Below are 13,628 nucleotides of genomic sequence, written 5' to 3' on the forward strand. Positions count from 1 at the left end.
AGTGGTAGCGTATACGTCAAGATAGTTGAAAGAATATGAAAAGAGCTACCCTACTTATGATCTTGAGTTGGTTGCAATTGTACACGCATTGAAGATTTGGAGGCATTATTTGTATGGCGAGCGGTGTGAAATATTTTCCGACCACAAGAGTTTGAAGTACATTTTCACGCAGAAGGAATTAAATATGAGGTAGAGAAGGTGGTTGAAGCTAATTAAGGATTTCAATTGTACTATCAGTTATCACCCAGGGAAAGCAAACGTGGTAACTGATGCGTTGAGTAGGAAATCGCGAGAATCAACATTGGCGACTATGGAGATCCAATATCTGATCATGATGGATTTGGAGAGACTCGGAATTAGTTAAGGGTGGTTCTCAGGCTTACATTTCCAGTTTAGTAGTGAATCCTACTTTACAGGAAAGGATTAAAGCTGCTCAGAGGGAAGACCCAGAATTAGCAAAGGTGATGGATAGAGTGCAGAATGGTCAGGGGGAGGAATTCAGTGTTGCAGATGACCGCGCTTTGTGGTTCCGTTCCAAATTATGTGTTCCTGCCTATGTGGATATTAGGAGAACCATTATCGAGGAGGCTCACAGATCTTTACATACAGTTCATCCAGGTAGTACGAAGATTTATAGGGATCTGTGAGAGTCGTACTGGTGGAGTGGTATGAATAGAGAGATAGCAGAGTATGCAGCGCAGTGTTTGATGTGCTAGTAGGTAAAAGTTGAGCACCAGAGGCCTGCAGGTTAGTTGCAGCCCTTATTTGTCCCAGAGTGGAAGTGGGATCATATATCTATGGATTTTATGATAGGACTGTTGATGGCGTTACATGGCTAGAATGTCATCTAGTTGATTGTTAACCGTTTAACTAAGACCACCCACTTTTTACCTATCAAGATCAGTTACTTCCTTAACCATTTGGCAGAGATCTACATTTAGGAGATAGTTCGTTCTCATAGGGTGCTAGTATCGACTGTGTCAAATCGAGACCCGCGTTTTAAGTCACGTTTTTGGAGGAGCTTGCAGAAAGCTCTAGGGTCTCAGTTATCGTTTAACACAACATTCCATCCTCAGTTTGATGGGTAGACTGAGAAGACATTACAAATATTAGAGGATATGCTTCGAGCGTGCGTGTTGGATTTTGGGGGTAGTTGGACTCAGTTCATACCGTTGGTAGAGTTTGCGTATAATAATAGTTATCAGACCAGCATTGGCATGGCACCATTTGAGGCTCTATATGGTAGGAGATGTCGTTCTCCTTTGTTTTGGGATGAGATGGGTGAGTGGCGAGTTATGGGGCCAGAGCTTGTGCAGCAAGCGTACGATAAAGTTCAGTTTATCAGAGATAGAATTAGTGCAACTTAGAGCCGACAGAAAAGTTATCCTGATAATCGCCACAGGAATCTAGAATTTGATGTGGGTAATCACGTGTTTTTTAAGATAGCTCTGTTAAAAGGGGTTATAAGGTTTGGTAAGAAAGGTAAACTTAGTCCTTAGTTTATCGGTCCATTTGAGATTTTAGAGAAAGTGGGGTCGGTTTCCTACAAACTAACTTTGCCACCTATGTTGTCCAGGATCCACGACGTACTCCATGTACCTATGTTGAGGAAATACGTTTCAGATCCTTCTCATATCATCAGTTATGGTGAATTAAAGCTCAATGATATGCTGGTGTATGAGAAGGTACCAGTACAGATTCTGGATAGGAAAGTGTAAGAGTTACGTATTAAGGAGATTCCTCAGGTAAAAGTTTTGTGGAGGAATCATACAATTGAACGGGCTTCTTGGGAATCTGAGGAGCGGATGAAGCAGAAGTATCTACACCTATTCAAAGAAGTCTAAACGGGTAAAATATAAGTAGTTAGATAATATTTCTTTTTTAGGTACATGTAATGGTTTAATTAGTGTAACATTTTAGTTTTGGGAGAATTTTTCTTTTGTATATGTAATCTCCTAGGACTCGGAATGCAACAACGGTATTCCTCCTCCATAAGTGAGGGTAAGTAATAAAATAAGTAGATCCTTTTTCTTTTAGGGATGATGAGTTACATGAATAGTAAATTTCGAGCATGAAATTTTATAAGGAGGGGAGAATGTAATGACTCGAAGGATAATGGTATTTAAATAATAAGAAGAAAGGGAAATGGAAATATAAACAGAAAGAGGTAGCTGACTTCGTCGACGAACACAGGGGTTTCGTAGACGAGAGTTCTTCAGGATTTCATTGACAAAGTTCCGTCTTGTCAACAAGAAGGTACCGAGAAAGGATTTTTGGAAGCCTGAAATTCAACGACGAGGGTTGAGGTTTGTCAACGAACTTTCTACAGGACTCGTCGACGAGGTGACGTGGCTCGTCAACGAATCCCGCAGTATAAATAAGGCTAACCATGATTTTTCAATTCATTTTCTATGCAGAACCTCTCTCTCTCTCATCCTTCGGTTCCCTACCCTTCTCTCTAAGATCTTAGGCCAATTTTCTACTAGTTCGATGATCTAAAGCCACCACGACACTTCTAGGAAAGTTCTCTACAAGTCTGCCGGAGCGGATTGTCAGTGGGGCTGAGTTGGAAACCATCCCAAATCCAGGGTAAGGCTTTCTACTCAGTATTTGCCTATTTGACAGTTGTAGAAAGTGTAATACGAGTAGAAATACTGAACTTTACTTCTGGGGAATGTTGTTTTCAAGGCATTGAACAAGGAACCCTACGGGTGCAGGAGTGTTTGATTTAGGGGCTTTTCAGGACACAAGTATGGGGATAAATTAAGCTAGTATTTTATAAAAAGTATGTATAATATTATAGCATTTGATTTCAAGGAAATAAATATATTTATATATGATTTATATTTGGGAAATAATGCTATTAGATATATGAAAAATCTATTTCATATGGCATGAGTAGGAATTACAATGAAAAACTGTTTTCTGGGAATGTGTTAATGATATGGATTTTTATAAAAGAAAACTGGCGTATAGGCCGGGATTTTGATATATTTGCCAACGTACGGACGCTATGTGTATGATTTACCAGCGTACAGGCTGAGTTATGGATATGATTTGCCGGCGTACGAGCTGTGCTATGTATATGATTTGTCGGCGTACGGGTCGAGCTATGGATGTGATTTTTCAGCGTACGGGCCAAACTATGGATATGACTTGCCGGCATACGGGCCAAGCTATGGTAAAATGTGAAATACCGGCGTATGGGCCGATGATTTTCATGTTATACATATATATATATATGCAAAATGATATAATTGATTTGATAATTAATGATTTGAGATATCCATGTATTACAGTTTCAATATATGTTATATGATATCAGAACCTGGTTGGCTTGGTCTAGGCTAGCACTTGCACAGTACCATTGCTATGTGTCCATGGTCATCATGATTATGATATTTGTGTTAATGCCACTGTAAGGAGTGGTGTGAGATTGGATGGTCGATGTGATTTTTAAGAAGTGTGGGAGTGCCCTTGGTGTATGGACCAGGTATGGCAGACCTATCAGACTTACAGAATGTACTCTTGACTTGACAATGGTCGGCCAACCATTGTCAGGTCCCACCTTCGGGCCACACAACCTAGTCATGTGGGGTTAATACATGACAACAGTCAGCTAACCTAGTAGGATTGTTTTTGTATTATTATTTATATGAGATGAATTATGCTACGGAAACCATTATGTTCTACCATGTTTTGATTATACATGTTTTTCCCAGAAATGATATATATACAGTTTTACTGGTTATATTTATAATTATATGTATACCACAGAAATGCTCATGTTGTCACACACTAGTGTTAGTTTATTTCCCTTACTGAGAGGTGTCCCACCCCAAAATTTTATAAATATTTTAGGATCCCCTGATAGGAGAGCAGGTAAAGCCCCACTGATCTAGTATTATCAATCTGCCCTTCCAAAAGGGTAAGTGTTTTGATAGGGTCAGATATATTTTGTGGGATGACCCTAAGATATCTTTTGGGATGTGTACTATGTGTATATAAATACAGTGGTTGTAGTAACTCTGGTATTATGATGGATGATTTTGTATTTATGTTTATGATTTTATGTTTTCCTGTTACTTAGGCTTTCGCACTGTACTTTTGATATATCCTTGGTACCCATAGGTACAGGTGGATTATGATCCGTTGGGTTTTATTGTATATTAAAAAAAATAAGAAATCTAAGCAGGTCGTCACATTTACCTTTACCATTCCACAGTGAAAACCAAAATCGTCATTGGTTTTCTGGCCCCTTCAGAAAACTGTTGCTGGTTTTCTCCCTACTTTGCCAAGAATATATTTTTCTCATTTTTTTTATTATTTTATTTCCCGAGTCTCTACATTTTTTCTCCCCTGTTTAAGTAATAATCATTGTGTGGGGAAAACTTTGTAGCTTGTGAGTCTTGGCACTTGTGTTGCAAGACTTGTAAGCTTGTATTGTGATTGTGCAAAAATCTTTTTCACAAACTTAATTTCATTTTCAAATATCTCTTGTGCTAGAATTTTGAGAAATTCATTTTAGAAATATTTTGATTACATTTGTTAGAAATCTTTGAAACTCCATTTTTGATTGATATATATTGATAAAGTGTTTCAAAGTTTGATTGAAAATACACTCTTACTCTTGATTGAATATTAATTTTAGATTGAGTGTCATTGCACACATATTGCACTGAGCTTATTGTTCCTATCTGCTTGAGGTGCATTGATTATTGCATGTGCGTACTGGTACAAATCTTCTTGTGTTTAGAAGCATTAGAATTGTACACAAAAATTTGATACTCACTGTTGTATTGCAGGCGTAGCTTAAGTGGGTATTGATCTAGCCCATAAGGATCAGTTGTTAAAGCCTTTTTTGCCCCGCCAAGAGAGTGTGTAAATATTGAGGTTAGCCCTGTGAATTTGACCTGGTTGTAACCGGTGCTGCTCCACCCGTTAAGTGAGCAATAGTGGTAATCCTCAAACTTGCGAGCTAAGGCAGAGACGTAGGTAGTATTGACTGAACCCCGATAACATATCATGCATGTACTTTATATTTCTGCAATTTATTTTCTGAACTTTCATTTACTGCACGTGTATGTTTCTTTCAAAAGTCTGTGAATGTTGTGCATGACTTGATTTCTGCACTTTATATCTATCTACGCATTTGGGATTGCATAGAAAGACCCTAGGTTGGGAAATACTGTTTGTGGATCTGAAATCAACTTAGAAAGTTTTAAATACCCAATTCACCCCCCTCTTGGGGATACACCAATTTCAATAAGACCTTAAGTTGTGTATTACTGATATCTACTTTACCTTGGAAGAAATTTTAAAATTCCAATTCACCCCCCCCCTCTTAGGAATACACCAATTCCAACATAGTCTTTTGTTGATTGTTAACAGAGCATCCCAAAGCATGGTGATGGAATGTTGTGCTTGGCTGTGATTAAAAGCCAAGGTGGAGATTGTTAAAAAATATGTTTATTTTGTTTTTATTTATTGTGACTTTTATCACAGTTGTGCCATTGGATCATCTCTAAATCCAATGGTTGTGTGGTGTCATATATATGTTTGTAAGTCATGGGAAAATATAGGGATTGCTTGTCATTTGTGTAAGGAGAGCTAGAGGGGGGGGGGGGGTTCTTTCTATGAAGAACTTTTCTTCAATGGGTTGAAGGTGAAGGGATGTATGGGGAATCTAGGATTGGGGAGAGACTTATCAGATCTTGTACTACCATCGTTTCATAGTAGATTTTTCTCCAGGTACATGATCCGTAGATGTAGGCAACCTTGCCGAACCACGTAAAATCTCTCATCTCCATTTTTCTGTAAATGTTCTTTGTGTGATTTATTTTATTGATCGGAAGATTAAAATCGATGCGCATCAACAGTCTCTACTATCTTATCTCCACCACCATGCCTCAAATAGACTATGCTCCACTACTCTACCCAGAAGATCCCAAACGGCCCCCAAAAATTAAGGAAAAAGGGGGAATTATGAGGAAATCAGGGTGCCACCCCTTGGCTTGTAAATAAAGAATTTGAAAGAGAAGGGAGGAACTAAAAAGTGATTACTCGGGAGAGTATAAATTAAGGAAAGGCCATTTCAAAAGAGAAATTAACTGAGAAAGAGCAAGTAACTACATGGAAATGACGGATTATCCACCATCCGCCACAGATATCTGATTCAAACCACCATATATCTGCAACTAAATTAAATGTCAATTAACTTACTAATTTTTTATTTTATTTATCAAGTGCCAAAAGTACTTACATCTTTGAATGGTTTCTTTTACATTGTTATATGCTTAATACTACCTCTTTTTTTTTTTTTTTTTGTACATCAATGTGTTATTTCTAGCTATTTCATTTTGTAAAACTAAATTAATAACTTTAAAATCAAGTAAGAAATGCCTTATGTTATCATGCTCCTAGTTGACATTTGGCACCTTAGACATTGCATGAGATACAAACAAATATAAAGTATTATATAATTTATATAGTACTGCTCCATTTACCCACTACTTTCAACCCTAACTAGTTGAATTAAAATAGAGCATAGTGTGAAAGTAATTCTTCAAAAGCACAATGATTTTAGTTATTCATCTTTTAGAAAGTAGCATAAGAGTTTCATCAAACAATTGTGTTTGTAAGGCCGGGCATAGAGGTCTTTGATCATATTTCAATGGTTTTCACTTGCTTGCCTCTTACCTATGTTTACAAGTTAGAAATTTGAAGTTTTGATTTTAATTTGTATGGATTTGATTAGAATGCACTAATGATATATGAAATCATACTAAATTTCATCCAAATCTACAAAAATTTAAATTTTGTGTTCGAATATGCACTTTAAACAACCTTATTTCTTTTCAATTACGAAAGTTAATTGCCCCCACGGACATGGTGCGGTGGAAAGGCATCAGTACGTAAGGAGCATTGGAAGTTCAATTCCAGATAGATACACTTATGGAGCTAGCGGTACCTATGGATGGTAAGAGTTTACTCTGTGAGCCAATAGGTATTGTGGATGGTGAGAGTTCGCTCTGTGAGCCAACGGGGACCATGGATGGTGAGAGTTCTCTACGAGCCAGCGGGGACCATGGATGGTGATGGAGATGTCGGGTTGGCCGAATGTCCAACTGATGCACGGAAGTCGTGTCCGCATTCCGGACTTTACCCTAATCAGCGAGACCTGGGGGTGGAGGACACTGATCCGTAGGTTTGGTGCTGTACTAGAGGATCCAAAGGGCTCGATGGTGGCTAAAGTTCCTATGTAATAAAAAAAAAAAAAACTAAAGTTAATTTCTTCTTTTGACTTCTAAAGTAATTCTAATTGCCAATTCTAGTTTTAATAAAGAATTGGCATTCCTATTAATTAGCTAATAATTCTACTTAGTTGCAAGGCCTAAGATTAGCATTAGGACTACATATAGATGGTCAAACTTTGCCCCAACACCATATACATAAGGATTCTCTCAATAATTAACATTTTAAAATTTTTTCCAAGAACTTGGCTTTTATATTAATTTTAAGTTCTATTTTTTAAAGAAATTAAAAAATCCTAGGCAAAAATAGGAAATTTTGTAAAGAGATTAAGGATTGATGATATGTTGATGTTTTGACAAATGGAGGCTGAGAGGCATACCATTGATGCAGAGATTGGATGATATGGTGAAGCTTAGTAATAAAAATGAAAAAATGTTAGTGGTTTAAAATGGGATCACTTGGTTATGCAACATAATTAACCTAATAAATTCTCAAAAATATAATGGTTGTTGTAATCATCAAACAACTTAACAATTTGAATTTAATTGAGAGCTACATTGATCCATTTTGATTAGCATCCTGAAATAACATGAAAGATTGTCTACTGAATGAATAACATTATTGATTGACATATAGGAATTATTAAGTTAATTAAACCCTTTATAATTTCAAGAAATCATTGAGAGGACATTAATCCTTGCAACAAACTAACATTTCCCCGTCTTCTTTCCTCTTACCCAAATGCTATCAGTCCCCACATTAATCGCACATCATTTGTTGGACGAATTGTCCAAAAGAAACGTAGGAAGACCCATCTCTTGTAAGAGCCTTCCTAATCTTCTCCCTCATCTCCTTAACATTTTTCCTAATCACTTCATCTCCCTCCATTACACCTCTTATCCCTCTCTCTATCTCATTTGCATTCACCAAATCACCATTGTCCTTGTAATCTATTTTGATCTCCACCCCTAGCCCTAGCTCCCTCGCAATCACGAATGCATTTAGTTGTTGCTCTGCATACATTGGCCATGTTGCAATCGGCACCCCATACCACATGCTCTCCAATATTGAGTTCCATCCGCAGTGCGACACAAATCCTCCTACTGCTCTATGGGCCAAAACCGCCACTTGTGGAGCCCATCCAATAACCTTCCCAATCCCAGCTGTTCGCTCTAAGAACCCTTTTGGTAGCACCTCTTCAGGGTTGTCATAATCAGTTGGAAACCCAATATTGTTTTTAACTGTTGATGGTGGGGGCATTCGTAACGACCAGAGGAATCGACGCCCACTAAGCTCTAATGCAAGTGCAATCTCTCTTACTTGGTTTGTGCTGAAGCTCCCCATGCTTCCAAAGCATAGGAACACAACTGATGATGGGGGTTGATCATCGAGCCAAGACATTATGCTAGACCCCTTTTGTGCAGACATTATGCTAGACCCCTTTTGTGCATCATCCGTTAGATTGAGTATGGGTCCCACCGGATAAATGGGCGGAGTTCCATCTATGCCAATATTAGTATTGAGGGTGTTGATTGTATTAGATTCTAACTCCACGCACGTGTTTACCAAAATACCCTTTGATTCCCTCAATCTTTTGGCGCTGTTAAGGATAGCCGTAGACGCACCATCCTTGTCCACCATAAAGGAGGGCAGCACCCTAGCCGGAACCGGATTGGCGAAACAAGGGATGACCAACTCAGCGTCTGAATTGGTGAACTCCGTGACGTCCCGATGATGGTCATCGCGAAGGGTTTGGAAATGGAGCACGAGACCGAGAAAGGCAGCGCCGGACGGGACGAACACGTAGGAAGGCAGGCCCAACTCCTTCGCCAGGTCCATCATCAGAGTGCAGATCAGGTCGACGACGAACCCGGCCACAGGGGCGGAGCCTGGAGACGCACTGAGTTCAGCGACGGCGGCTCGGACTTTGGGTATGCTGGGGCTGACAAGGTCGTCGGAGGATTTATAAGCAGGTGGATCGTCAGGGGTTTGTTGTGGGGGAGGGAGGTTTAGAAATTTGATGCCGCCGGTGCCGGTGGAAGCGGCGGAGATTGATTTGATATATGAGTCGGTCATAGACGGGAAGGGACTGTGGATGATGAGCACGGTGGCGGAGAGGTGGGGGTAGCGATGGGTGAGGAGCTTCGCGATCTCCACCATGGACACGATGTGGCTGGCGGCTGGAAATGGGATAAACATCAGCTCTGCTTTCTTCATTCTTTCTTATTCTCAGTACTTTGGCTTGCTCTTGAACTTGCCGGTGTATGTGTATATATATATATATATATATATATATATATATATATAGAGAGAGAGAGAGAGAGAGGGGGGGGGGGGGGGGGGAACTTGCATTATTGCCCATTGCGCGTGCTTGGAGGTCCATTTGACCTATTGGTTTGGTGTGACATGTGCGCTGTGCGCAAAGTGAAGGGAAAAGGCTTGCCAAATCCACGAAGCTTCTTTCATCATGGGCTTTCATGGCAGACAACTAGAAATTTTCTTTGGCACAAAGATATATATAAATAATATTAAATTAAAGTAGTATTTGATTATTTTACATTTTATCTAAATTCACATAAATTCAAAATCAAAATCTTTATCATACATAGAGTAATTTTATATTTCCTACATGTATAATTAAAATGCTCACAAATTTACAAATAATATAATAAATAATTGTTTCAAATAAAGTTCATTTAAAAAATAATTGAAAGAAACACTTTCTTGCATTTCATTATAGTCCTATTTTATTTTATTTTACATGAAAGTTTTAAATTTTTTAAGTTTATTTTGTTTTTTAAGAGTAAGACTCGAGTAGTATTTTGCTAGAGATAAATATTTAATTTATTATAAGTACTTTTTATTTTTGAAATTTCAATCTCCCACTGAGCTACATTTGGATCTACCACCGATGTCAATCTAATTAGGAGAAAATATGTAGAAAATATGTTCCTTCACATGTTCATACGCTCATTTTTAGCATGTAAAACATGATTAGGTTAATTTTATATTTACTTAAATATATGATGGGTGCGACCTATTTACCACATACACTTTTCTGAAAAAATAATATTGCATATCTAGAAATAAAATTGCTATAATAATTTATTATGACCCATGATTCAAAGCCTAGGTAGGCTTTCGACTCATCAACCGAGTGGACACGTCAACATGCTTTCCTTGATTTCCTCTTCACTAGCATGCATAGCAATTATGTTCGCTGCTCATCAATAGCCCACTACTATATGCTAAAGTTTCTTTTAGTCTCAAAGTTTTCCCAATGAATACACGATAAATAAATGACTAGCTTAATTAAGTTTTAAAATGTATAAGCAGTAGAAAAAGTCTTGTTAATATGTACTCCAGTAGTTTTCATATTACACTTAAGTAAAAAGAAAGAGAGAGAGAGAGAGAGAGAGAGAGAGAGAGAGAGAGAGAGAGAGAGAGAGAGAGAGAGAGAGAGAGAGAGAGAGAGAGAGAGAGAGAGAGAGAGATCTATTAATTATCTACAAGATGATTTCTCAAAAGAAAAAAAAACAATAAAAAAATGTGTTATGCACAAGGTCAAGCATGAACTATTAAAATTATCACATCTCTTTAGTTTTATTGAGATGCCTAAAATTAGAAAAAATCAGTAGTTATAATATATAATGTTTTCATCTAGTTTTGAAAAATATTATCAAATCAAAATATTTAGTAATAGACTGATGGAAAATAAAGAAAATCTCTTGTTTCGGTCGCTAAGGAGACATTGAAATGGTCAAAATTTGAGAGTTTTATGTTATAAGGTATAGGGTTCAAATCTTGAGAAGGGTGAGAAGAAGTATATATAAGGGAGCTTCAGCCCAATTTAAACTTCCAATCCATCTAAATAAAAGATATATAACTTTCATAACACAAAATAATATTTGTCAATCTGATAGGAAACATTCTAGTAGTTATAGTTTAGGACTTATATATATAAGTTTCGAGTTTGAATTCAAAAATACGGGAAAGGGTATGAAATGGAAGATGGGTCACACCCTATCGTGTACTATTTATCAAATGGAAATTATTTATTTTGTAGGTGTGCTTATGATAGTTTAAATATATATTTCATGTAATATGCTATATTTTTAAGAATAATTAAATCAAATATATCATTTAATAATTTTACTAATTTTTTTTAGCTTTGTTTATGATCAAGGGACAAAAGTGCCTTACATTTTTAAAATAGTTTACTTTATATCATGCTTATTACTCTCCTTATTTTATGCATTGATCAGTGTGCTTTCTAGATATATAGCTATTTTTCTATTCAGGAAACTAAATTAATCAACTTTATACAAAAGTTACAATGACCTATGTTATGCATCTATGCGCCTTATACATTGCGTGAGGTACAAACTAACAATAATTATTATATAGCAATAGCCCATTACTTTTGTAGAGACATGGAAAAGTAATAATAATGGAAATAATAAAGAAAAAAAAAAAAGAAGAAAAAAGAAAGAGAGAGAAAAGAAGAAGGAATAAAATTCCTTGATTATTTCAACTCATCAACCGAGCGGGTAGGCCAACATGTTTTCCTTGATTTCTTCTTCATTAACGTGCATAGCATGTTCGCTGCTCATCAATAGCCCACTACTATATGCTAAAGTTTCTTTTTGTCCAAATATTTTCCCAAGGAATAAATGAAATAATATGTGTGTATAGCAAAATGTTTTACTTGAAGACAATTTTTTTTTTTTTTTTGATAATCTGGGGACTCCAACCACTGTCACGCCACTCTGAATACTATGAAGCGGCACCAAATTTGGGAGGTCAAAGCTGCCCGCCTATTTACGCTCCCTTGGTAATTCATCGACCTTGAAGGCAAATTATTATGTAAAAGTAGGTATTTTTTATGATATATAGATGTGGAATACACAATAAATAAATGACCAACTTAATTAAGTTTTAAAATTAATGAGGATATAAGCAGTAGAAAAAGTCATGTTAATATGTAATTCAGTAGTTTTCACATTAAACTTAAGAGGAAAAAAAAAAAAGAGATCTATTAATTATCTACAACATTATTTCTCAAAAGAAAAAATAAATAAAAGATTGTTCTAAGGCACTGGGTCAAGCAGTTCTTTTATTTTTGGTTTTTCAAAATATTTTGGTTCATGTTCTAATAATGAAGCTGAATTGAGAGCAGTGTTGAAGGAATAAATCTTTACAAACAATTGGGTCATATCAGTATTGATATTGAATGTAATTCGAATATTGTAGTAAACTGGATAAGATCCAGTAAATACTCTTTATGATATTTGTAGGATTTTTGGGAGTAACTTATTGGTTTATTTGAGGGAGTAGATTTTTCTATAAATCATTTATATAGAAAAGGGAATAAAGTAGCAGATGCTTTGGCTCGATAAGGTACCATGGGGAGGAATAGTTTGTTTACAAATAGTAGTCAATTTCCTAAAGTTATCAAAGGTTTCTATAAATTGGTTAAGATGGGTACGACTTATATGAGGTATGTTTAGTTGATTTCCTTTTGGTATTGGTATAAGTTTGTTTTCTTTTTTTGTTTGGTTTGATGTACGGGGTATTTTACTGGTTATTATGTAAGCTCCAAGTGTCCTTTTATTTCCACGGTATTTCTCCGCCATTAGTGAGAGTTATTAATAAATTTGGGATGAGGTTGTTATGTGGGTGGCTTCCAACTCTTTCCAAAAAAAAAAGGGCACTAGGTCAAGCATGAAGTATTAAAATTATCATATCTCTTTAATTTTATTGTAATGCCTAAAATTAGAAAATTCTGTAGTTATAATATATAATGTTTTCATTTAGTTCTACAAAATCTTATCAAATCAAAATGTTTAGTGAATGATTGACGGAAATTAAAGAAAAACTCTTGTTTTGGTAACTTAAGAGACATTGAAATGGTGAGAGCTTTATGTTATAGGGTATAGGGTTCAAATCTTGGGAAGAGTGAGGAGTGTGTATATAAATAAGGGAGCTTAAGCCCAATTTGAACTTCCAATCCATCTAAAGAAAAGATATATAACTTTCATAACACAATATAATATTTGTCTATTTCATAGGAAACATTCTAGTGGTTACCATTTGGGACTTATATATTGAAGTCTTGAGTTTGAATTCAAAAAAATAAGAAAGGGTATGAAATAGGAGATGGATCACACTCTATTGTGTACTATTTATCAAATGAAAATTATTTATTTTGTAGGTGTGCATATGATAGTTTAAATATATATTCCATGTGATATATTATATTTTTAAGAATAATTTCATCAAATATGTCCGACTCACTCTAAAAATGAGCTGTTCGGAAGCCATCCCAAGTATAGGAGTTCTGTCGTGTAATATTCAGTCCAAAGGTCAGATCA

General features: G+C 36.3%; 1 protein-coding gene across 1 annotated transcript; it reads right to left on the reverse strand.

Annotated features, from left to right (window-relative positions):
• Positions 1-7,788: 7,788 nt before the first annotated feature.
• LOC131160535 (anthocyanidin 3-O-glucosyltransferase 2-like) lies at positions 7,789-9,518 on the reverse strand. Its single transcript, XM_058116319.1, has one exon. It carries the CDS (start codon positions 9,469-9,471, stop codon positions 8,014-8,016), a length of 1,458 nt encoding a protein of 485 aa, XP_057972302.1. The 5' UTR covers positions 9,472-9,518; the 3' UTR covers positions 7,789-8,013.
• Between the last annotated feature and the right edge of the window lie 4,110 nt (positions 9,519-13,628).

The sequence above is a fragment of the Malania oleifera genome, chromosome 7, assembly GCF_029873635.1.
Source record: "Malania oleifera isolate guangnan ecotype guangnan chromosome 7, ASM2987363v1, whole genome shotgun sequence".
NCBI classification, from domain to species: Eukaryota; Viridiplantae; Streptophyta; class Magnoliopsida; order Santalales; family Ximeniaceae; genus Malania; species Malania oleifera.